Source organism: Mauremys mutica, chromosome 13 (assembly GCF_020497125.1).
Source record: "Mauremys mutica isolate MM-2020 ecotype Southern chromosome 13, ASM2049712v1, whole genome shotgun sequence".
Taxonomy (NCBI): domain Eukaryota; kingdom Metazoa; phylum Chordata; order Testudines; family Geoemydidae; genus Mauremys; species Mauremys mutica.
The window spans coordinates 15,538,735-15,564,925 of record NC_059084.1 but is presented as its reverse complement, the minus strand read 5'-3'; the positions used below and the strand labels follow the sequence as shown (position 1 = coordinate 15,564,925).

Genomic DNA, 26,191 nt, shown 5'->3' with positions numbered 1-26,191 from the left:
GCTTATAATCTACTGAGTGTGATCATCCTACTTGCATAAATGTACCACCCTTGTATCTGAAACTAGAAATATGAAATATAACTCTAACGGCCTATTGTAATTATGCAACGTGTGGGCCATTAATGGTGGTCTGGAATCTCGACTCCCATTAACCAGGACAACTGACTGCAGATGGCTCTGTTTTACCTCTAAGTCTTCCTATATACGTGTGCGCTGGCAAGTGGGTAATGAAGTCCTACAGTGACATGTGATCATGTCACCTGAACTGGAATCCATCTTTAACCTGGTGCTTTTCCATGGAGAAGGGGGGGAGGGGACCCGGAGGGACTAAAGGATTCCCGCCTTATGCACAAGAGAGATAAGTGGGTGGAACAGAGAAAAGGGAGGAGCCATCATGAGGAATCCCCTAGCTACCCCCTGAGCTGGAACAAGGGCTGTACGGGGGGAAAGGATTGTGCCCAGACTAGGAAGGCGTCCAGTCTGTGAAAGAGACTCACTGAAACATCTTTCAGGGTGAGATTTTATCTGTGCTCAGTTGTGTTACTGTATTAGGCTTAGATTTGCGTGTTCTATTCTATTTTGCTTGGTAATTCATTTTGTTCTGTCTGTTACTCCTTGAAACCACTTAAATCCTACTTTCTGTATCTAATACAATCACTTTTTACTTATTAATTAACTCAGAGTATGTGTTAATACCGGGGGGAGGGGGCACACAGCTGTGGATACCTCTCTATCAGTGTTATAGAGGGCAAACAATTTATGAGTTTACCCTGTATAAGCTTTATACAGGGCAAAACAGATTTATTTGGGTTTAGACCCCATTGGGAGTTGGGCATCTGCGTGTTAAAGACAGGAACACTTCTGTAAGCTGCTTTCAGTCAAGCCTACAGCTGTTAGGGGACGTGGTTCAGACCCTGGGTCTGGGTTGGCAGCAGACTTGCACGTCTGGCTCAAACCAGGCAGGGCACTGAAGTCCTAAGCTGCCATGGCAGGAAAGCAGGGGCAGAACTAGTCTTGGCACATCAGTTGGCAGCCCCAAGGGGGTTTCTGTGATCCAACCCATCACAAACAGTCAATAATGTGTATTGACTGGCTGGCCCCTTTGAAATGACGTATTGCAGAAGGAAAATAAAAACACCTTGTTCTCTAGCAACTCCAACTCAAGGATGCTCTGTAGTCTGGTCTATCTGGGGCTACTCAGCACCTTTCAGGATCAGGCCCACAACACCAAAGGGTAAGTTTGAGTGTTATGAGCAAGGGTCAAAAATATGAAAGAGAACCCAGTAGAAGAGACTTGTGAGCTGCTCCTGACCTATTCCCTTTCAAAACTGTTCCCCATCATAGCTATACATCTGTTTTCTGAAGGCTAGTTTTAAGTATCCCAACTATCTCATTCTGCAGCCGTAGGAGGAAGGCTTTTCAAGATATTCAGCCTAAATATTTCCAAATTTCAACCCATTTATTGCTCTGACTGAGCTGTAAGTTTCATAGTATCCTAAACAATTCCTCTCTCTCCTGGGTGTCCACACCCTGGGCACCAACTTCCCCACACTTCACAGTCATTGCCTGACTGAGTTCAGTGTATTTACCTCCTAATCTTTCTCTTGTCAATCCCTTCATCCCCTCAATGGGATGCACTGGTCTGCTCACCTGGTAGCATCTGTCCTTATGCTTCCAAATAAGGAAAGCTCATCAGCACTGCAGTCCGTGTTTAAAAAGTCAAAACTTTCCAGCACCATCTCCACCATCAGACTCTCCATGGATGAATGTTTCTGATGAGACGTCTTCAGCTGTTGATAGATAAGAAATAAACTATTGTTCTTTGCAAGGATCCTGGTCCTCCCCAGCAGTTCACCCATATGATTTACAAATCACCATCTATTCAACCATGGGACAGTTTGCTCCCATCAGCTCATCCACAACACGCCAGAAGAGCTGGTCCTTTCACACATACAAAGCACTTCAGCCACATCACCCCGATCCTGAATCAACTTTGCCAATTCATTTCAGGAACTAGTTCAAAAGGTTTATCCAGTTTTAAAATTCTCCTTGGGTTTACTACAACCTCACCAGGGTGGGTGTAATACCCTTCTTCTCTGCAGCTCCTGTCCTTTGGTACAACTTTCCTGTCTTTCTCCTTCTTAAGACCTAGAGCTATCAGTTTTACACTGCCACCCATCACTGTAGTCTCTGAGCAACTTCAATAGCAAAGTCCCTACCCCTTCATGGAGTCTCTGGCATTTCTCCCCTTTCTTTGCTTGGGGCAGAAGTTTTGGGAAAGGGGTTGGTTTTGGGGGTGTTTACGTTTTTTTAATTTTCTTTTAATTTTTCTGAGGGCTAAGGCTTTAGGAGTAGAAAGCGGTGTCAGTGTCATTCTTATCTCAGATCTCAGCTGAAATCTTACAGTGTCTTCTCTCTCTTGCCTACACACAGGGCCTCGTGTATGCCACAGCTGTGGGACAACAAGTGCAATCCACCCTTTGCCACAAAGTTGTGCTCCAGAATCTTTCATGTAAGAGGGGGAAAATGTTTCTAGTCTCATATGGTTGTGAAGATATCCTTAAACACATGGATGGCGGGTATAATAGCCGCCTCCATGGGATGCCATTTGTGGGTTTTTACTTATTATCATGTGCCATGCAGGTTCCAGGGCAGTTGAAGAGGCTCTCTCTGCTATTCAACTTCCCCGGTTCCTCAGTAATCTCCCTGGACTCCACAGATGGACAGCTGGGGGAGGTGCGCTGCCTTTACCATTCTCCAGCCAGCGCCAGGCTGCTTGGGCCAGCTGGCACAGCCCAAGCTGGCCTGGGGCTGCTCAGGCTGCTGGAGCTGGCACGGCTGGGACAGCTCAGGCTGGACTGGAGCTCAGGGCTGCTCGGGCTGGTCCATGGCTCGGGTAGGGCGGCCGGCACGGATGGGGCAGCCGCCAGAGGTGGGAGCGGGGGGGCCTCAGGGCTCTGCTGAGGGGAGACAGAAAGGGGCCTCGTGCAGAAGGGGTGGGGCCAGGGGCTAGCCTTCCCTAAGGGAGCATCCACCAGCAGCACATGCTTAAACAGAAACTGAGTTTTAATCTGATTAAGTGTCATCTTTCTGAGGGTGGAGAAGGCCTTAAACATTAGCTCTGATGGATTGACCCATTCATCAAGGGGGTGTTTGCTCTGAAATCTACAGATGACAACATACATGCCAACATTGTCAACAATTTCACTGCTGATCATTTTAGCAGGAAAAAAAACCATGAAATGTGTTTCCCCTAATCCCAGACAGTATCATCAGATGTAGAATTTAATATAAAAATAGAACACCGTGGCTAATATCCTGATTGCCTTATTCATCTTCTTGGATTTTTTTTTCCATTAAAACCTCCATCTAAATGAAATTACTGTGGAATCCCATACCAGTGTCCCACAATGCAGGGACCTTACTACAGAATTTACGTCCAGTTTGGCTCAGAGAACACAGGGCCTTGATTATACTCTGCTTTTTAATATCTCCTTCCCTCTGTTATTCACCTCTGCAAAGCATGTTGGGATAGAGTGCATGAGAGATGTTATACAGACTAAAATGTTGTTGCACTTAGCTAGCTCTCTTGACTTCTAGCCATTTCTGAGAAATGCCTGAGCTCTGATGGTCAAACCAACATTTTGGGAATGTGCCACTGAAAATTTTGAAGCCATCGATACTCCATCATGTGGTTTTAAGCCCTTTAGAATAGTAAGAGGGAAAATGATGAACAGCAAAAACTACAGCATATTACACAAAGGTGAAAATAATACCACACCTTTAATTTGTCCCTGATGCATAAAACTTGGTACTCCAATTCCTCCACTTGGGTTTGCCCTGGATTCTGTGACTTCAGCAAATTTAACACTTCTTGAAGGAGTTTCTCAACTGCTTTGGCACTTCCGGCTGGTTTTCTGTCATCTTCAGTGTTCAAGCTTTTCCGATCAACAGACAGGAAATTTTCTTGTTCCACAGGCTGGTGACTCCAGTGATGGCCGATGGAATCTCTGCCATCTTTGCTAATGTCCCATGGGCTGGATGGGCTATTTGGAGCTCCATCCATGGAGGGTGTCTCTTTCAGGATATCTAGAGTTGTGTGGTTTGGAGACTTATGTTGTCTTCCTTCTGCACAGGCGTCCTGTACAAGAACCAATGGCAGGGTCCTGTGGTCTGAAGCTGGAGTCACATTTCTGGTTTCTGTTCCTTTCCGATCCTGGGAGCTGAACGAGTCAGTCTCTGCAGAGCTGTCATTGTCATTCCTTAGATGCACATCAAAGTCACAGTCAGCCAAGTAGCTCAGTATGCAGGGGGCTCGTGCCTCATCGTTTATGCCACCTTGGTTCATCCGTTGCTGCAAAACAGACTGCAACAAACAGGTTCAAGTTTAAGTACAGGTACTTGATACATATGAGATTTATCCAGAGATGGAGAGCCCAGGAAAGACCCTCAGCCCCACATTGCCCCTCTGGAGAGATTCGGGGTGACAGACACAGCTACACTGGCCAAACAGAGAAAACCTCTGATCCCCATGCAGACCAGAGCAGGAGGATCTGTCAGGGCAAGCCACGCATGGGCCCAATATTTACATTGATCCAGTAGCCCAAGAGCCTCAGGGAAGAGCTGAAGACAGGCAGAGAATACTCCACATTTAAAGAACTTTAAACTGAATGTTAAAAAAAAACAGTCTAAGATGCCACTGCCTGACACATTTTTCATTCCAAAGGGACCCTCACAAATCAGTTCTAACCCTCTTCAGCCCAATACAATATGATATTAAATTGGCTGGGAAACGTTTTAATGATTAGTTATTAATAAATACAGCACACTCATTCAATAACTAGCTAGCCCCATAACACTGCTGTGTGCAGAAGACCTTTCTACAAGCAATGTTTTGTACTCCCTCTGCTGGCTTGGCAGGAGCACACAAACCTGACTGCCAGGCTGATACGGGAACCTGTCTTGAGGTTAGGGGCGTATACGCACACATGCCTCTGCTATCTATTGCCTGTGCTATTAAGAGGCAGGAGCACACGGAACGAAGCAGCAACACTAAGTGAAAACCCCATTAGAAACACAGGAGATTGTCTGGTCCAACTAGACAGCACTTGGCACTAGACAGGGGAGAGGGAGGAGAGAAGGGGATGCTTTACACTCCACCTTTAAGCCACCACTATGGTTCACTGCTCCTGGGATTGGCCAGTTCCCAGTGTAGATTGCTCTAATTTATGCCTGGCTGCACATGGGGAATATTTGGCAGGGGAAAAATTTTTGCATTTCAAATTCTAAAATGGGATTGAAAACAACAGGGGTTAAATAAAAAAAATAAAACACTCCATAATGATCACCATACTGCCCTGTAGCTGTGCTCTGTCCAATTCTATTCAGCAACAATCTGATGTCCCAGCCCCAGCTCACTGTTTGGGCCCAGTGTTTTACTTCCTCCATCATACTTACGAGATAATATTTCTCTCTGAAGCTGGGAGTGTTCGGCGGAGTCCAGCTGTATAAGGAGCTTTTCCTACTACCCAGAGAAAACTTGGCAGTAGTTCCAGGCGACAAAAACAGGTTCTCTGTGTCAAATGGGCTATGAGCAGGGAATACAAAGATGTAAGTGTTATCAAAAGCCAGGGAGCATTTAGATGTTTAGCAACAGGAACAGCTACTGGGATTTGAGCCCCATAGCATCATTCTGGTCCCTGAAGTTTATTAAATAATACTCAGCTCTGGGATAAAAGAAGAGGGAGACAGGCAGCCCCTCTGACTTACTCCCTTGACACCTGAGCTGCAAGAGGGAGATAGTGGGGGATCATCCTTTTGCATGTAGAGAAGTACCGAATAACCTCATCCTTCAGGCATGGAGATCACAGCAGAGCCTAATCGATGCAGAGCACTCTGAGCTGGCTTCTCTCCCAGAATCAGATCAGAGTCTGATGAAAGCTCCCTCTCTTTCTGGGCGGCCTTACATCCCACACAGTAGTTCCCCAGCTATGGCCCATGAACAGCAGGGTGCTTGCAGGTGGCAAGCAGAATGGTATATTGGCCGCATCGTGCTCCAGAAATGCGCGGGGGATATTAAATGAAAAATAAAAGGAGTGTGTAACTAACTTTTTCCACAAAGGACAAAACACGATCACTTGAAAAGCCAATAAAAAGGTATTAAATACAGTCTTGATCCTACATACACGTATACACAATTGCTGTAGTTGCCACAGGGAAGTTGTGTCATTGCGCACAGCAGGAGATGTGGTTCATGCAACTGTGGCTGGGAAGGGGGCTTCCACACATCTATCCCTGTAAGATGCTGCCCGTGCTGTAAACAATCCTTATTCTAAGCACTTGCCGATTGTCCTCAACGCTCCAAAGAAGGTCACTACTCTTCCCGTTTCCAACAGATGCATGTGCTGGGTCCTCTTTCCTCAGAGAAGCACACTAAGGCAAAGCTGGGTGAACCTTCACCCACAATGTACTCCAACACAGAGGAAGAGAGGAAAATTCATGGACTCCCCCACCCGCCCCTTCTTGATAGTGCTAGGGCATTTTTAATTAAATTACTTCCCCTCTCATGTGTGCTTTTGTGCACGAGGGGAATGTATCATTCATATTATCTCTGATCCCACAGAGTGGGGTGACCAGACAGCAAGTGTGAAAAATCAGGACAGGGGGTGGGGGGTAATAGGAGCCTATATAAGAAAAAGACCCAAAAATTGGGACTGTCCCTATAAAATCGGGACATTGGGTCCCCCTACCACAGGCCATATTTTAAATGAAGGCCAACCACAATGCTAAGGTATCTGCACTCAAGTGGAGCCCCTGGGAGTTCTGAAACGATCCAAACAATAGTGGGCACAAATTAGTTACATGGAGACTTTTGCCCTCAATTCAAAGCCAAGTTCTATTTCCCTTTTATTGCAGGGGTGGAAGGCTGAATATAAACATTTCAGGCACAGACAGCAGTGTCCCTCATTGGAACATGCTGTTGTTATCCCACCATGGAAGTATCACTCTCAGAATGTTGGCCTAATGCATGTCAATTAGCTAAATTAACCCGTGTCATGCAGCTGGAGTTTGTCAAACAGGCCAGTTCCATGGAGTCAGATTAGCAGCCATCTGTGCTTTCTCACTGTGCAGCAAATTAACTAAATCGGGTATCTGACAGCAAGAGCACTTTATCCAGAGAATGTCATGGACTTACTGACAGAGGCAAATTGCTTTCATCTATGGCATTTTGTTCTTAGAAGGAGGATGGCTGGGCTGGGGAATTCTTTTGTTTAAGATTTTCAGTTTTAGTTTTTAATACAGCAACAAAGCAGTAATAATAAAGAATACAGACTAAAGATATGATATCAACCTAAGGCCATTCTCCTCCTGTGATAACTGATATAATCCTATAGTAAAGAAAAAAGATTAAGGGTATGTTTACACTGCACATTAAGATCAGGTTCTGACTCAGGTTTGAGCCCAGCCCCCCCTTCGTCCACACACAAATCAGTCTGACTCAGGTTAGCAAGCACTCAAGACTTGGGTCCTAGGACTCTGCTGGGAGGTTAGGTCAGAGCCCAAGTCCGGCTGTGACTTGGGTCCAAGCCCTGTCATACTGCAGTGTGGACACAGGGCAAGCTACAGACCCGAGTCAGAGAGTCTTCATAGCGCAGTAGGGACACATTAGCACAGCTGAGACACCCAGGTCCAGTAAGTGTAAACCCAGCTTTACAATGCACCGTGGATTCTCAAGCACAGGCTTGGAAACAGAGTCCATAAGGCTGGGTCGTACAGGTCCAGGTTTAATGTGCAGTGTAGACATATGCCCTTATGGAGTACATCTCAGGGTATCAGCCAGAAAACATGGTGAAGTATAGGGATGAAGTGATGACATGGCTCTTGTGCGTGAGTGAGAGGCCGAGACCATGATGCTGAATGGGAGAGAATGAGAGCTGCTCAACTATGGCCAGACCCTATATTGCAAACAAGTCAGATTTTCTCTTTAACTCAAGTGGTAGGAGCCTGAGCTTTTAGAGCACCAGGATCTGGGTTTTAGCCCTGCTGTTCCCATGCAGTACTGAGGTGCACAGAAACAGCCACAGCACTAAACTGTACGATTACCATTTGCAGGGGAAGCAGCACTACATTTACATCTACTTGCCAAGGTCCACAGTTGTCTGGGTGGCTTTGATCCTTGGTTCAGTCCGATGCTCTCTTTTCCAGCCACCTTTGCCATTAGGAACATACCATCAGGGTTGTATTCCTCCCCCACCCCACCGTGTTCACTCCATTCAAACTATGAGGCAGCCCAGGGGGGTGCACTCCAACAAACATACAGCCATTACAAGAATCATCATAGACCAGATGGTGCCATGATACCACAGTGAGGGGCGCAGCCTTGAGGGAGAATGTAGCCTCCCTTTGTGATTCTCTTTGCTGTTTGGGTTGGCCTGGAGACCAGGTCCCGTTCCCAAGCCCGCAGAGCATCTACGACCTCTCCCTCCCAATCATAGAATATCAGGGTTGGAAGGGACCTCAGGAGGTATCTAGTCCAACCCCCTGCTCAAAGCAGGACCAATCCCCAACTAAATCATCCCAGCCAGGCCTTTGTCAAGCCTGACCTTAAAAACCTCTAAGGAAGGAGATTCCACCACCTCCCTAGGTAACCCATTTCAGTGCTTCATCAGTTTCATCCAAGCTTCCCTCCCTCCTCCCCTAAGCAAAGCTCTTAAGGGAGGTCAATGCCACAGCTGGAGGTGTGAGCACAGCTCAGGTAGGCATACCTGCACTAACATTAATCTAGCTAGCATGGCTAAAAGTAGCAGTGAAGATGAGGTGGTGCAAATCCTAGCTGGGGCTAGCAACATGAGTTCAAAGTCGACCCAGAGTTCCGGGTGGGCTAGTACAGCCCATCATGAAGCCCTTGATGATGTAGCTTCACTGCCATGTTTAGCCATGCTAGCTTGATTAAAACTAGCATAGGTATGACTGCCTCTGACTGCAGTCTGCAAAGGAGGTTTATCAGAGCTACCTAGGCTAAGGGAGCATGCACAGCTTAAAACCAAAAAAAAGCAAGTTGCAGTTAGAGCTCTCACTCCACAGCTACTGGGGTGGGAGCTGGCCCAGGAGGGAAGTTTGGGTGTCACAACTGGACTTGTTTAGTCAGTCATCATTTCAGGGGGAAAAGCTGCTATTGCTCTGAAAAGAGCTGTTATTTTGAGTGGTTTTGTTTTTTAAAATGGAAACACCCTTATCTTATCACTGTGCAAATACTCCTCTGTATGAACAGCTTCAGCAGATAATCTGTCAGAGAATAGGAGCTAGCCAGTTCCATGTGCAAGTGCTCTGGAGAAGCTGCTTGGTGGGATACCAAGGTATTGTGCAAACCTTACACATTAGAGAAATATGGCAGAAATTCTCTGATAAGCATCAAGAGTCCTCGGGGGTGGGCGGGGATTAGCTCACAGGGGATGTATGTCACCATTAACGTTGTTCCCAGCTGGGCAGTTGCCAAGCTGAAAACCTCTTGTTTCTTGGAGGCAAAAAAAAAAGAGAGTTACCGCTGGACCAATGCTGCCAAGTAGTACCAGCAGTGGTGCACGTATGGTGGTACAGTCCAGTACACCATATCAATCAGATATTTATAGCTGGTACGGTATACCAGAAAGACACAGGAGGAGCCTGCCCCCAGTCCCTCCCTTCCACACAGCTGCATCTCCTGAGTCCTCGTGGCCGGGGTCTGTACAGCAGCTATGCCTGAGGACCAGGGCTGGGGGTAGTACAGCAGCTGCATGGAAGGTGCTGCCCGGCAGCCATATTTTCTTCTGCTCCTTTTGCTGCTGTGGTTCCAGAGAGCCCTGATCGCTCAGAAACTGCAGTGGCGAGAGGAGCAGAATGAGGGGTAGTTAGGTGGCCCCACACGGACAGCTCCTCGGGCACAGCTGTACCACCCCAGCTCTTCCACACAGCTGCATCTCCTGAGTCCTCCTGCCTGGGCTCTGAACAGCAGAAGTCTCCAGTGCAGCAGGGGGAGGATAGAGCTTCCCCACCCCCAGAGGTAACACGGGATGGATGTGGATGAAGGAGAGGGCACAGGGAACAGCCACATGCGTTGCTTTTGTGTCCCTCCCATGAGGGCAGCGTACCAGCAAGAAATGATTTCTACTTGCACCACTGATTCCCAGGGAATCATTTGAGTTTTTAAACAAGTCATTTCACTTGTGTTCATGTTGCCTATAGGTTGGTTTATTTGATCCTCAAAGGCATCATACAGTCTGAAGTAAGTAGAGACAGATTGAAAGTCTTAGGCCAGGTCTATGCTACCCACTTCTGCCAGCATAGCTACATCAGTCAGGGGCATGGTCCCTGATCAACGTAGCTAGGCTAGGAAAAGCCTGTAGCATAAACACGGTTATAGCAGCAAAACTGTTCTTTTATCAGGAATACAGAATACTAGTATAGCTCTGTTAGCCAAGCACTCTCACTGTAGACCTGGCCTTAATCAGAATTGAGTGGGTTTGTGTGTAGAATGGTATTAGTACGTCATTCACACACTGCAGGTGCTGCTAAGTGCCAAAAGCAGCAACAGTGTGCCAGGGAGATCAGTCAGAGGTGCCCTTTGCCTAGTGGAGTTTTTAAAATAGCCCACAATCCCAGAACAAGAAGGTACGTTACCACCCTCCCTTCCCACAGAGGGACAGGAATTTGTGCGCACACAATTAGAGAAACAACACTAGCAGGACTAAAAGCAAAGCAACAGCCTTCATTTGGCAGTCATTTGCCCTTGGGGGTGAGAGGGAAAATTAGATAGGCAGAGATGTCTTCCAGCCTCAGCTCTGTAGAGGTACTCTCAGTACAGTACTCCCCAGATTTCAACAGAGATACTATGGCAAGAGATGGTTTAAAGACTCATTCAATATAGCAGAAGTACCTCCAACACCGCACTCAGGGCTTCAGATCACTTTTTCTAACACAGTCTTCGTGCACATTTTAAGCCCAGAAGTAGAGCATGTAGGGATGTGTTGGTTCTTGCAAAGTAATTTGCGAGTGGTTAGTGTATTGTTTTCTTCAACAAGTTTCTGTTTTTGTTGAAAGCCTGAAAATACCATGCTGCTGCTGCTCCTCCACTCCCAAATTAGTTTGGGGTTGCTAAAAACTAAATAGGTTTAGTAATTGAGCAAAGACTTTAAATATCTGATTTGTGTTTGTCGATTTGTTACCATGGACTTTTTGGGGTGGGGGTTGTCAAAATGGAAAGATTTTTAGCATTAAAAAGTCACATCACATTAAAAAAATTGGCCAATTCTAGCCTGATGGTCTTTACTTACAACTGCAAATAGCATGCATGTAAATCCACACAGTTATGACTAGTGATGCTGGAAGTAAGAGTGCTGGGGGTGCCCCTCTATCTTGAAGTAATAACGAACACCACATACATGGAAACCAGGGTTTCCATCATCAGCACCCCCAGTATAAAAATTGTTCCAGCATCCCAGGGTTTGACAGAGATCAGCAATCAGAACCACAGTGGTCAATGCTTGTGGAATGATGCTTTGCTGTCAAGCTGAGTACTAGCTCAAGCTTCCAAAGAAGAAGTGTTAGGGCCCTCAAACCTCAGAGCAGCTGCAACAAAAAACCCCAAACAAAAACACAACCAAAAATAATATACATTGGTGCTTAACACAAGCTTTCAGGAGAAGAAGAAACGAGCATTATAAACAGGTACAGGCACTGAGCTCTGCTACATAAGTGTATTCTCATTTACTTCAAGTGTTTGAAAACAAACAAACAAACAAAAAAACGAACTTCAGATGCTTTTGAGCACACTGATATTTTGTTGCAACAACACTGAGCTAAACAGGTGTGGAAAAAAATGGTAGGATGTGTGATGAAACATCTGCTCGCAAGAAGGCATTGGAAAACAGTGTAGGATACTCCATGAATGTCATATGTTCCAGAGAGCAACCTGAAAGTTCAGCTACTTAGCTACATTGGGGTTGGAAGATGCGTGGGAAGGCTCTTTACAATATTTCATCTGTTGGTAGCCAAAGACAGCATCAAAGCAGAAGTCAAGCTAGGTTTTCAAATACTCTTAGAAATAGAACTAGGGTTTTAGAACTCAAGAGGATTAGAGTCAGGTTGTTCCCCATTCCTGAAGGAGCCTAAACCCACAAATCCTTCAGATCTGAACTTTGCAGGTTAGTTCTAGTTGTTACAAATATATTCCAAGACCCTTTTCCAGCCCTGAATGTGATGGAGCTGAAAACAGCCAGCAGTAAAGGTGCTGCTCTCATTGATTGGCTGGGTACTTCACAAACATAGCTGGGTTTGAGGTAGTGGAGAGTAAGTTAGCATTCTGCTGTACCATAGGGGCACCCAGCACTTTGCAAATATAAAATAAGAGTTTGCAATATACTGCAACCCCTGAAATATGAAATGCTTTATGACACTGACTCTCTCTCACACACACAGAGCTGCCTTCCAGCAAAAGTAGTTTGGATTCCTTACAGACACCAAACTGTTGATCCACAGGATGACAGTGGTTGCCTCTGCTTCTCAAGAAAATTGAAGCTCTGCCACATTCTGTTAAATACTGACTCGGTCTGTTTCTTAGCTTGCTTTGCAAGCCATTTCCTTCTCATATTGGCAGGGGGCGCCAGTTTTAGATGGTTTTCCATTTCAAGTCACCTGCGCTAGTGAAAAATCTGTAGCAGATTACTGACAACGTCTTTTTCCAACCCCTTTGGCCCTATCAGGAGACCAGGTCACAGCTATTTAAAAAAGGGAGTAATCATTTAATTCTGACCATGGCCAGAAAAAAAAACAAAAAACCCACACACCAAACCCCACCAGTCTGTGCCCCAGCAGAAGGGAGCTACAACAACTGAAATATGCCAGCAATTGACATCAGGAGAGAATGGCTATTAAAGAGCCATCCTACAGTCAGATAGGCAGGACCAGCACGTGGCCACATCTTGTATAAATCAGCCTCAACCACATATGAGAATACCAAATGCAGCAGCTGTCTTCCAGGCATTTACACCTGCATCAGAGAGCTCAGGAAAAAGCCTTCACACAGATGGTAAATTATGGAGGGGCTCAAGATGCAAATTAAGATTTCTGGAGTGAGGATTTTGAGGTGTACCTGGCAGAAAAGGATTCAGGAAATCTCTCAATGCAGTACCCATAAAATGAAATTTTTCCTTTAATAGTAGTGGTAAAAAAACAGTAGTACTAAAAAACTACAAATCTAAAATGTAATACAATGCATCAAATCACAGGTACCACCTAACTGTTCGGGGGCAGGGTGTATGAGATGCACCATAGAAGCAATCACACTGGGATTATAATAGTGTTTCACAACCGTGCACAAGCAAAACACTAGAACCTGCAACTGTGATCACCATGTCAAAAAAGTCAAGTGTGACAGCAGCCAACCCTTTGAGGAAACCTAATTTTTTAAAGGAGTGATTGGCCCCTGTAACTAGTGATTTCTCTAACCTCAACCATATTCATATGGTGGTGTCTAAGAGCTGCTGTTTTCAGCTTCATTTCATCTTCTTTAAGTCCATTCTTTGCATTTCAGAGATGTGCCTACACCACAAACTGAACACGGACTCTGGACAAAGCAGAAACTTAAATAAAAGCCAGACACAGCTGGCTCCATTGCTCTGTGTTGAGGCTGCCAGCAAAGAACTGAAGGGCCATGGAGAAAGGGGCTATCCTCTCCTCCCTGGGATTGGTCCCTCCAGATCAGGGGTCAGGCACATTGGCAAGGGGTGCTGTGGGGAGGCTTGCGCTGCTGGTACCTAGGCTGCACCTGTTGTGAACAGAAAGAGGACTGTAGTGTTCAGTGCTGTTAATGCTTGTGATAGGTGCCACTGTAAGGCCCTGTTAACAGTCCTCCCCCCCAACCCCCCACGTTTAGCATTTGGAGTTGTACTCACTTCCAGATGACCTCCAGCTGTAGCTTGATGGTGCCTAGCTCAGTTATATCCACAATGATCGCCTGAGGCCTGGTTGTAAAGAAGTCGATGCTGTCACACGTTACCACACCAACAAGAATCGTGGTCAGTCCCCGCAGCTCTGTGACCTACAGAGGCACAAACCCATTTTGCAGATACCTGACACACATGAAGGACAGTTGAGGAGTTTAGAGAGGCTGGACTCACGGGATATGGCTGAGTCCAGTTCATGCCCATGGAGAGACAGATTCTCTACCACCCATATTGAGGAACTGGCCAGTTTGTGTGCACAATGAACATGGCAGCCTAGGATCAGCTCTGAGGCCATAGGCCAAGTTCTTCAAGCCTGGGTGCCTACATTTAGGCCCCTAAATAGTAATGGGCTGATTTTCCACAGATGCTGAGCCATACGCAGCTCCCATTCACACCAGAGGGGGCTAGGAGTGTTTAGCACTTCTGAAAGTGAAAGTCATCCCACGCAAATTCTAGTTTTAGTGTATTTCAAGTAACTCTGTATCAGATAAACAACCTGGAACCCTCTTTGCTGCAAGCCTCACCCATTCCTGGATTTGACCCAAAAATCCTCTAGGGTAGAGACCCATTAGATTATCTAGTCCAGGGGTGGCCAACCTGTGGCCCTGGAGCCACATGCGGCTCTTCAGAAGTTAATATGCAGCTCCTTGTATAGGCACCGACTCCGGGGCTGGAGTTACAGGTGCCAACTTTCCAATGTGCCGGGGGGGTGCTCACTGCTCAACCCCTGGCTCTGCCACAGGCCCGGCCCCCACTCCACCCCCTCCCCTGAGCCTGCCGTGCCCTCCCTCCTCCCACCCAGACCCTCCTGCATGCCACAAAACAGCTGATCGAGAGGTGCTGATTGACAGGGCTGCCGGTGGGTGGGAGGCACTGGGAGCCGGGTCAGGGAGCTGATAGGGGGCTGCTGATGTATTACTGTGGCTCTTGGGCAATGTACGTTGGAAAAAATTCTGGCTCCTTCTCAGGCTGGCCACCCCTGATATTCTAATCCACCTCCCTACCAACGGAAGGCTGTTCCAGTCCGACTACCTCCAGAACGTGGACACAGCCCTTGTCTACCACTCCCTCTTCGGCCAAGCTGATCTCAGCTGCAGCTGAGAATCAAAGCCAACAGGTCTGCAGCATCCCTCCTCTCATGGTTTACAAGCAGCACACCCTTAATTTGTCATTACACATGCTTTGCAGCCTGACCCACAGCTTCTTCAGCCACAGCTGAGTCCAGCAATGGCAGAGAAACAGCTTCCCAGTTCTCAAGTATGTCTGCAGTCCTGGGAAGTGGGGCTGGAAAACCCCCAACCAAGATGCAGCTGGACAAAGGCATATTACTACTTTTGTGCATCAAGGGGTCTGTCATATTTAGGATCGGGGACAGATTTAGCAGGTAAAGTTTTCAGAAGCACATACATCTCATCTGAGAGTTAATGGTAATTAGGAACCTAAGTAACTTTTGGAGGTGGGACTCTGGCACTTTTGAAAATTTCATAGAATCATAGAATCCAAGATCAGAAGGGACCAATATGATCATCTAGTCTGACCGCCTGCAAGATGCAGGCCACATTAGCCGATCCCCCCACTCCTTTAGCAAGCGACCCCTGCCCCATGCTTCGGAGGAAGGCGAAAAACCTCCAGGGCCACAGCCAATCTACCCTGGAGGAAAATTCCTTCCCGACCCCAAATATGGCGGTCAGCTGAACCGCGAGCATGCGGGCAAGACTCTCCAGCCATACCCTCTGGAAAAAGGTTAAGAATATCATATCATTGACCCATTGTACTATTTACCAGTGTGGCACTTAATTAACCTATTGACTAAGCCCGGTATCCTATCATATCATCTCCTCCATAAACTTATCTAGCTTAGTCTTGAAGTCATGGAGGTCCTTCGCCCCCACTGTTTCCCTCGGTAGGCTGTTCCAGTATTGCACTCCCCTGATAGTTAGAAACCTTCTTCTAATTTCAAGCCTAAATTTCCTAACTGACAATTTATATCCGTTTGTCCTCGTGTCCACATTAGCACTGAGCTGAAATAATTCCTCTCCTTCCCTGGTATTTATCCCTCTGATATATTTAAAGAGTGCAATCATATCTCCTCTTATCCTTCTTTTGGTTAGGGAAAACAAACCGAGCTCCTCAAGTCTACTTTCATACGACAGGCCTTCCATTCCTCGGACCATTCTAGTGGCCCTTCTTTGTACCTGTTCCAGTTTGAATTCATCCTTCTTAAACATGGGAGACCAAAACTGCACACAATACTCCAGATGAGGTCTCACCAATGCCTTATATAACGGGACTAGCACCTCCTTATCCCTACTAGAAATACCTCGCCTAATGCATCCCAAGACCGCATTTGCTTTCTTAACGGCCACATCACATTGCCTGCTCATAGTCATCCTACGATCAACCAGGACTCCTAGGTCCTTCTCCTCCTCCGTTACTTGCAACTGGTGCGTACCTAGCTTATAACTAAAATTCTTGTTAGTCATCCCTAAATGCATAACCTTACACTTCTCACTATTGAATTTCATCCTGTTACTAATACTCCAGTTTACAAGGTCATCCAAATCTCCCTGGAAAACAGTGTATTGTAATATTGTAAAGAGCCTTCCCGTGCATCTTCCAACCCCAATGTAGCTAAGTAGCTGAACTTTCAGGTTGCTCTCTGGAACATATGACATTCATGGAGTATCCTACACTGTTTTCCAGGGAGATTTGGATGACCTTGTAAACTGGATCCAGGGATCCCGATCCTTTTCCGAATTGGCAATACCTCCCAACTTGGTGTCGTCCGCAAACTTTATCAGCCCACTCCTACTCTTGGTTCCCAGGTCAGCAATAAATAGATTGAATAAAATCGGACCCAAAACCGAACCTTGAGGAACTCCACTAGTAACCCCCCTCCAACCTGACAGTTCCCCCTTCAATACTACCCTCTGCAGTCTCCCCTTTAACCAGCTCCTTATCCACCTCTGGATTTTCATTTCAATCCCCATCTTTTCCAATTTAACCAGTAATTCCTCATGCGGTACCGTATCAAACGCCTTACTGAAATCCAGATATATTAGATCCACCGCATTTCCCTTGTCTAAAAAAATCTGTTACTTTCTCAAAGAAGGAGATCAGGTTGGTTTGGCACGATCTACCTTTCGTAAATCCATGCTGTAAACTATCCCAGTTGCCATCGGCCTCCTGCTCCGTAACCACTCTCTCTTTTAAAATTTTTTCCATGACTTTGCATACTACAGATGTTAAACTAACAGGCCTGTAGTTACCCGGGTCACTTTTTTTCCCCTTCTTGAATATAGGAACTACATTAGCTAATCTCCAGTCCAACGGACTTGTGTGGAGAGGGAAAGCAAAGAAACTAGAGTCAGTCAGGTTTAATAAACTGGCATGAAACCCAAGTCATATAACCTCTCTCTTGAACTTTGAGGTGACTCATCTTCACTGGCATACAGAGCAATTCATGTTTTTGCAAATATTATGAGAAAACATGCATCTGAATTAGCTTCTCTCCTGATTCTCATTGTGCAGTGGTGGGGAAGGGACATTTTAAGAACATTTCTAAAAGCTCTACTGGCTAGAAGTCAGGAATTCTTTCCTATGTAACTCACATGCTGCCAGAAGGGATAGGATGTTGCAATAGCTATTTTGCATGGCTTCCAGGCATTGAAAGCCCCATGTGTTTCACTCATAGTGTAGGATCCAGCCCAACCCTGCAGCCTATTTTAGTCTCAGCTCCCATCTAAGTTGATGGGAGTCATGACTGCAGGATCTGGCCTTCAGAGGATTCCAGTTCACAACAGGAGTTTGCTCCTAAGCAGCAGCTGCTAGGTCAGGATGTAATGAAACAGGTGGAAGCAGCAGTAGTAATAGTAACAAGAGGATCCAACTTTTACCTAAGTGAAAGAATAAAGTGCCTATCATGCATCTGTATGGGATAGCAGGGAGACAGAGACTAAGACACTAACAAAAATACAGGAGTCCTCCAATCAGCCACTCTAATGCCAAGTGGCAGAATCCTGCCCAAGGATACTGAATAATTATGCCCAACTCACACTGGCCGGTGGATCTCATTAGCTCCAATAGGATATATGTGGCTTTAGAGTATCTCTGGGGCAGAGGAAATTAGGGCCTGAGACAAAAGAGGTCATGTAGGGAAACCCCAGGAAGGGGCAAGTTTGGCTTATATACACACCCAAAATATACATACATAGAGTTACCCTGCTCCAAAAAGCATGTCAGAAAATTCCAAAAATCTTGCATGCAATATAATTACTCCATTCAAGCCATGGACCCCTAACCACCACCAAATCTTGGATACAGATCTTAAAAAGGAGTCATTCTAATATATGGAAAAGCAGAAGCATTAACCCAGTTGCCATTACAAGAGTCCTGGGAAAGAAAGCAGAAGCAGAGATCAGAGGCCAGCTCAGCGAGCAGAACATTGATTAATTGCTGTTTCTATGGAGCTGTGAAAATTCATGTTTTTTTTAAAAGCGTGCTAGGCAGAGAGCCGGGTCGGAAGGCAAGCTACTTGCTAACCAATGGCTCCAATCCAGCCACTGCAGACAACTACCTTTATTTCAAGCTTCTCATGGAGGTTGGGTATAAAAACCTTCTCTTCCTCATCCCATGTTTGGCTGTCATCCGTCTCAATCTTGCCCTTCAGCTTCCACTTCTGGCGTCCCAGTCGCACAAACACCTAGAAGCCACATAGGGACGAGGAGGCTAGAATCAGCAAATCCCAAGATAGTGTATGGAACTGCACCATCCCTCCCTCCCCATACTGCAGAGCTCGGGCTTGTTCCTTTGATTGCTATGCTTTTTAAGAAGCAGGGATGGAGGTGCCAAGTAGTTCTGTGCCCCACCTGTCCTGGAAGAACTTGCGTGGCTAAGTCAGATACCAAAGCGTTCGTGTTGTGGTAATGCAGAGAGTGAGTTACTGACATGTAACGTCCTGCATCAGAGCAGGACAGATTTTAAAGTGATTTGGAGTTTTGACAGTGGCAGGAAGAAAAGCGTGTTAGAATTGAAACTACTGGGATGAAAGCCATAGGCTTTGTACACATAGTTATGCAGTCCTATGCCTTTCAGGGCAGTTGTTCCAATTGGTATCTACCCTATGGATAGGCAACAGTATTGCTGCTACCCTCTTTCAGGGTGGTTTTAGACTCCAGCAGGTCCCCAGAGGAGCTCTTCTGGAAGACTTATGTCTCCCAGGTACCTGGAGACTGCCCTTTATCAAGGCGCTTAGCTAAGTCCTTCAGCTTCACGCGGAGGCAGGAATAACTTGGTAGCTGTGCAGCACGCATATAGCTTCTGGTTTCCCTGCATTCTCTCTCCTGCCCAGCCTACACATCCCCACACTCCCCACCTGCACGTTACAGGTGAAAGCCCATAATTGCAAGTTGTAAGAGAAAATAGATTGCTGTGTACTGCACCTCATACTGGTCCCCTGGGCAGAGACGTGCGTAGCCCACCAACCCTGAAAAGAGAAGGAAAACCCCATCCAATGTTTGTAGCTTGAGAGAGTTTCAAAATATCTATTAACAAACCTCAGCTTGCATTGAACACCCAGGTGACACTCTGATTAACGTCCCCTTATAGCGAAATCCCTGTGGAGGCGTTGTTAGCATTTGTCTTATTTACTATTGCAAACTTTGCATAGGGGTGGGGAAGAGGAAAGTCCTGCTTCAACACTCACATATAAAAGAATCCTGCAGAGCAGGGACAAGTTTGTTTCACATCAATGGGGATAAAAAATGAGGTTCATTAAAAGAGTCAGTTTAGGTCCCGATCCAAAGCTCAGCTCCCAGACTTCAATGAGCTTTGGATCAGTCCTTTATACAGCAAAGCTGAAAAGCTTTTGGCTCAAGCGATGAATGCTGTAGAATAGTACAAGGGCTACCTTTCATTTTCAAGTGAAATTCTCCCAAGTGCACCTCCAGTGCCCCTTCAATCAGACACATATCCTGGAAGAGAAAGACACAGCAACTACATTGACTGAAGAGTGGAGTAAAATGGTACTATGAGAAAGTGACAGCCATTTGTCTCCATTCTTGAAGACAAACACATCACAGACTAGTTTAGAGCGGTTTGCAAAAGTACATACATTTTTACACACCATTAATACTTCTCACTTCTGCATACTGAGGCAGATTTTTTTTTTAAATGCTACTTTCAGGATGGGAAGTTATATCCCAGCTCTGCAGAGGAGCAAGGTTGTTTAAGTAATAGGCTTCCCACAGTCTTCCCCACTGAGGATACAGCTACACTTTGAGCTGTAGGTGTAAATTCCAGCTTGAGGAGACATATTAGCGCTAGTTCTGATGGAGCTAGTGCACGTTGGGGGTGGGGAAAAAAAAAAAAGGATGAACTGTTGCTGTGGCTAGGATCTAAGTAGAAAGATGGACAAGATTGTTCTTTGGCTGGTTAGCCCAAGACCCTAGGCATATACTTAGACAGGTAACCCCTCCCACTGCTTGCGCTGTTACAGCTATGCTATTTTGAGCTATGCTAGTGCCATCAGAGCTAGTGTGGCTATGTCTCCTCAAACTGAAATTTACATCTCTAGCTTGAAGTGTAGACCTACCCTGACTTACTCACACAGTAGGTTACTAACTATGGCTCCCATTGGAAGTCAGTGAAAAGACACACACCCCACAAATAACTTCCTATGAAAGCTAGATTTGGCCCTAATGTTACAGGGACTGTCTATGCACCCTTCAGGAACACATTTGGATGTAAGCAAACAAAAACTACATTACCCTGTGCATTTCACTGCATATTAAGGGGGAAGTTAGACAGCAAAATACTTTTATAGAGGAAGCTGTGAGTTGTAGTTGATGTTATACATCTTCATCTAATTTTACATATTACGTTCTAAGCCCAGGCCACCAGAGAGCCAACAGTTCAGAATAACATGTCTTGGTACAGTATCCACTGCTTTGACTTTAGACAGAAGAGTCAGTTCTTTGTCAGATGCTTGAGGAGTTCTCTTACCTCTGTGCATTCTTGGAGGTTCTTATAAAGTTCTACCAGGCTCTCTCTGGAGGCTTTGGTGGAGGGAGTCAAGGAGAAGGCATGTTTCATATTAGAGGCCCCATCTCGCAGCCTGCACTGGATGCAGTAAGTTTCATATAGTTCTTCTACCTATAATAAATAAAATAATAATAAATAATAATAATAGATGACAACAAATTAGTAAAAGTCTGGTTTTTGTTCCCCACCACCACCACCACTCTGGTGTCGGTTTCCAATTTTAGTGAGTTGAGGGAAGTAACATTAACATGAGGAATTTTTGTTTGATGTTTCCCCTTGTAAGAGAGCAGACCCCATTGTTCTAGCACTGACTCATACCCCCTACTTTCATAAGAAGCCTTTTCAACAAAGTGGCGCCAAGATTTCATATGGAGGGAAGAGTGGGTGAAGGATTAATCCCACCAGCTAAAGATTTTTTGAGGTTTTGTACAGTACAAGAAAAGCATGCTAATGAGAAGGTCCTACATAACCTTGAAACATGTCACTGTTAACAGTCTGTCCCAGGTTTGAGGCCAAACGCTTAAGTTCATTTCCCGCCAGCACCAACAAAAACTACTAACCCACCCCAAAGCCTGAAAGCCTCTAATTAATTGTTCCGCAGATAACTTAGAAATGATCAAGTGAAGGTTATGGGTAAATAGTTTCTTGGGGATATTGTTTTTCTGCTGTTTTGGCTACACAGGCTACCCTACCTCACTTTGTTTTGTCTACCACGGACTCCAAAATCTGAGCCGAGAGCCATGTTTCTTCCAGCATTACTTCAAAAGAACTAGGACACCAGGCTGTGGAAACCATCACCACAGATACAAGACACAAAATAAGTAGCCCTACAATTCTGTCCAGCTTTCCAAGGTACTTAGTGTGTGGTAACGTGAGCCTTGTATCGGCGGGCCCTGAAATCTTTAATGCGCTTCTCACAACATGCCTGTAAGGCAGGGCAGTGCTATTATCTCCATTTTACCAATGGTGAACGGAGGTACAGCAAGGCTAAGTAACTTGCTTAAGGTCACACAAGTAGTTAGTGGCAGAACAGGGAATTAAACCTTAGTCTCCCAGGTCCTAGACTAGTGCCCTAACCACTGGACCATCCTTCTCATCTCCAAGTCTACACTGAGGAGGCAACTAAGTCAACATGGGCACGTTGAGGTGGATAAAGATGGGGCTGCTCTATTTGTTTAATCTTAAAGCGACGATATAGGGAGACCTATGGCACTGATGCTTCAGTGCTAGCCCAGAGAAAGGCTTCTGCTTACTCAGGCTAAGCCATCCCTTACCTACATCCAAGTCATGGTAAAATGGCCCTAAATGGATGGGTGTGTAGGATACATCATGGGTCTCAAGTGTGTGTTTAGTGAAGGCATGACTCTAAACCAGGGATATCTAGAAAGCAGGTTCATTCTACTATTACTAAGCCATGAGGCATGAAGGGTGAAAGGAGACATGGTTTAATTTGGGGGTGGACTAAGGAAATAGGGGGCAGTCACTGAATTCTGGGTTGGAAACACACATAGATCCATGTATGTAAGAGAGATTTTTGAGCCCTTCAAATCAGAGAGAAGATTGGCAGAATCCATTAAGTGCCACCACCTAGGTTTCCAGGAAGCAAAACAAAAACAAAAAACACACACCACACACAAACCACACACCCACCAACAAAAACAACCACCCTCTGCAACTCCTCCCAACAGCACCTTTCTTCTGAGTAAGCTGGTAGGATATAGAAACTGGTTCTGCAGGCTGGGCTATGCCCAGGATTCAGTCTGAATAGAGCCATTCAAACAAAAACCACCACCCTCTCCTTTTGTAATGAAAGCAGGTACATCCTTCAGAAGTCTCAATGTTACTTCCCCACAAACAAGCGATCCTGAAAGTATTTTCTAATCAGAATTTTTATACAGCAGTGTAAATCTCCCATACACCGAATATAAATAGTGTTTCCCTTACCTTGCTTATATGAAATTCCAGTTTTCTGATATACCTTTCAACAGAGCGAATTTGCTTTAGAAAGGGAAAGAAGGATTAAAAGCTATTTAAACAAACATCCACATAATATGGCATTAAATTATTCAGTGAGCATATAGCATCAGTGCTTCCACTTTGCTATTCATTGCTTTCTGTGACACGTCCCGTCCCTACCCATCCAAAAGAATGAGGCCTTACCTTATCCAGATCATAATAGAAAGCCTGAAAGACAAATACAACAAGTTGCCTGTGAATTCATTTGCACATATTAAAGACGTTTCCACATCTGCTGCCAGAACTGCCCATGCTGCACGGAGTCTCTGTTTAGAGAGTTACAACGTTGTAAGCAGCATTGTGCAATACAGCGGGCAGACAGCATTTTCAGAAGTACCCTCTTAGTTTCAGTGTCTTGCTTTTTGGGAGCCTAAACCGAGGCACCTCAAGTATGATTTTCAGAAGTAGTAAGGATTTGAAAATTGGTTGAGGTGTGTGGGAGGTTTTTGAATCCTTTATCCAGCCTTGGAAGGTTACTTTGTGTTCCCAAGGACAGTCCCAAGTTTGAAGTGCTTTGTACAGCTTAGCACTACAAATAGTAAAGGTTTAGTTGAGATTTTTGTATGTAGCAGAATCAGAGTTGCTAGGACCTATTAATAAATATTTCATTAGTTTTGTGTAATCTTACTTCTCCTCAGTTTCTAGACACAGCCAGACACGTATATTACTTGCCAGATAATAATCAGCAGTTAGCTACTGTCCCAAAAGGGAAGGAGTGCAAGCCAGGGGACACAGCAGGATACTCCTGGGTTCTTTCCCCACATCTAGCCTTGACTTACTTGGGGAATTTAGCAGATAGGTATAATACTAGCCTCTCACTTTCAGCATTAACAAATGGAAAGCCCCTTTGAGTCCCAAAGGCAAGAAACAGTGGTTGTTTTTAAAACTCTGCCCTCTTTAAACCATCTAAGTGATTAATACTGAGAAGCATCTTACCAGTCTGGAGTTCCTTTTTGTATCTTTGTGTCGAGCAGAGAGATAATCCAACTCAGCCTGATGCACTTGCAGGTATTCACTGGAGAGGAAAAAAACCCCAAAAGTGATATTTTCTTCTAGCACGTGCAGTAGGATACTCCCAGGAACAGGTTTAAGAGGGCCAGGGGGAGGGAGAGAAAAGAGATTCTCTGCACCCCCAACTCAAAAGTAGCCAGAGGTTGGGAAGGGCTGAGCTGGTGCAGCTGAAGGAACAGTTGGAAATGGGAAGGGGAGCCATGGCAGCTGGAAAAGAAGATGGGCTTCATGTAGGTTAGAAGCTGCTGCCCTCCATCTTGCTACCTCTCATCCCCAGATATTTCCTCATGTGCCCTCCCAGCTCCAAGCACTTCGTGTTCTGTTGTCCCCACACCCAGAACACAGCCAGAGCCTCATTCTGAGGGACTTGTTTTAGATTAAGAGAAACAAGAAATAGTAAAAGTGCAAGTGAGCAGGCACAACATGCAACACACTGCAACAGGTGCCATCTTGGGACAGGCTGCCCTAAGGCATTCAAAGGAGGAACAGGGGCCCGGGAGGCTCCTAATGTTGAAAAGTGCTGTACATAGGAAACAAAATAGTACGTCTGTGTGCCCCTGCTCTCCCAGCAGGAACCTCCCTGCATCGACCTTCTTCCCCTCAGGACAACCCTTTACCTGCACGAGCCACAATCCCTTCAGAGGAGCCCTCATGCCTGGGCCTGCTTCCACGTCTCACTCTCTCCTGCCACCTCCCCTTTGCTTGGCCACCCACAGTGGGGAAACAAGAAGTGGGAGAGGGAGGTGTCTCCAAGCCTCTTTGTCTCCTCAGAGGGGGAAGGTGGCTTTGGGCCATGCTCCTAATTTCCTGCTCAGCTTCCCAGAGAAGGACTGGGGTAGGGAAGGTGGTGTTCTGGAGCTCCATGCTCCTGGTTACCCTTGCGGCTGGAGCAGAAGCTGCTGTTTGGGGAGGGAGGAGCTGCAGAGCTGACTCTAGCCAGCTGTAGCTCACAAGGCCAAAGGGTTGAAACACTGAACACTTCAGTCCTCTGGGCTTGATTTTCAGAGGTGCTGAGCATCTGCAGCTCCAGCCAAAGTCAACGGGAACAGTCAGCACCTCTTAAACATGCCCTTTGTTTATCTGAGCAGCTGGAGGCTGAATGCTACCTTTGCTGTCCCCTAGAGCAGCCATTGGCTACTTCCTGATACTACCATTGCTTTTCCACACCAATTAAAAAGCAGGGGCCTTACCCTGCAAAGTGTTGAGTGCTCAGCAGTTTTTGGCTTCAATGAGCCCCATGGCAGCTCCCAGAAGACAAAACTCCTGAGCTGATCCTCTTCCAACTTCATTTTAATTCAGAACAGACTTGAGTAAGTCTATTTTCCCCTTTTGTATTTAAAGAGCTGTAGACAATCACCTTCTGGAAAATGCTGCTTTACAAGACACAGAACCTGAACAGATTGATGTGTTTATATTAAGCAGCCTGCACTTTTCCAAAATTACTCTGTTGGTGTATTTTATTGTCTTACTATTATGAACACATTCCTGTTAATACACAAAGTGACTCCAGCATTCAATTTTCTGCTCTCCACACTTGCTGATAACAACTCAATGCAGTGGTAATCAGAGTTTTGTTTTTTTTAAAGTCATTTTAGGTTTTTTCAGCATTTTAAGATGCTCAGTTGGTGGGGAGGCACCCAAAAGGGGCATTAGACTTAAGAGCTAGTTGCTGTTACTATCTAAAAACAAAAAAACATTCCAGCAAGAACAAATGGATTGAGTTTGAATTTGCTTAAAATTTGGCCTTTAAATTATTGAATGCAGCTGTTTTCTGCAGACAGCTTTAATTAGTTATTCAGTTCTGCAAGGAGGTTGCTCAGGAGTCTGACTGTGCGATGTTCTTCACAGAATTGGGACCATAACTCTAATCCATCTGACAGTTTAGTCTCCCCAAGCCCTAACAAAATATTGGAGCCAAGTCAATTTTTTTCTAGGTTTAGAATTTTTATTGTTAATTCCATTAACTAGACACTGGTGTAACTTTTTAAAAGGCTAAGACCTTACAGTCCTTGAGGGAAACCAAGCGTGTTTTAGCTATGTGAGACACAATCAAGCAGTTGAGGTGTTTACATTTATGGCAAATAATTTCAGTACTCCCCCCATTATGTTCTTAGCTTAAAATCCCATGGTATTAAAATCCTGGA

The 26,191-nt window shown here is 45.5% G+C and overlaps 1 protein-coding gene across 1 annotated transcript in view; it reads right to left on the bottom strand.

The window, feature by feature from the left end:
- Positions 1–26,191, bottom strand: part of RIPOR3 (RIPOR family member 3) — a gene marked incomplete at its 5' end in the record, with an annotated part of 40,974 nt that overhangs the window by 13,056 nt on the left and 1,727 nt on the right. The window contains 11 exons of the mRNA XM_044985808.1: positions 1,651–1,790; positions 3,782–4,366; positions 5,458–5,587; positions 13,929–14,074; positions 18,556–18,681; positions 19,421–19,464; positions 19,888–19,951; positions 20,982–21,131; positions 22,965–23,018; positions 23,181–23,204; positions 23,973–24,051. Coding sequence (XP_044841743.1) covers positions 1,651–1,790; positions 3,782–4,366; positions 5,458–5,587; positions 13,929–14,074; positions 18,556–18,681; positions 19,421–19,464; positions 19,888–19,951; positions 20,982–21,131; positions 22,965–23,018; positions 23,181–23,204; positions 23,973–24,051 — 1,542 coding nt within the window. The remainder of the gene's footprint in view (positions 1–1,650; positions 1,791–3,781; positions 4,367–5,457; positions 5,588–13,928; positions 14,075–18,555; positions 18,682–19,420; positions 19,465–19,887; positions 19,952–20,981; positions 21,132–22,964; positions 23,019–23,180; positions 23,205–23,972; positions 24,052–26,191) is intronic.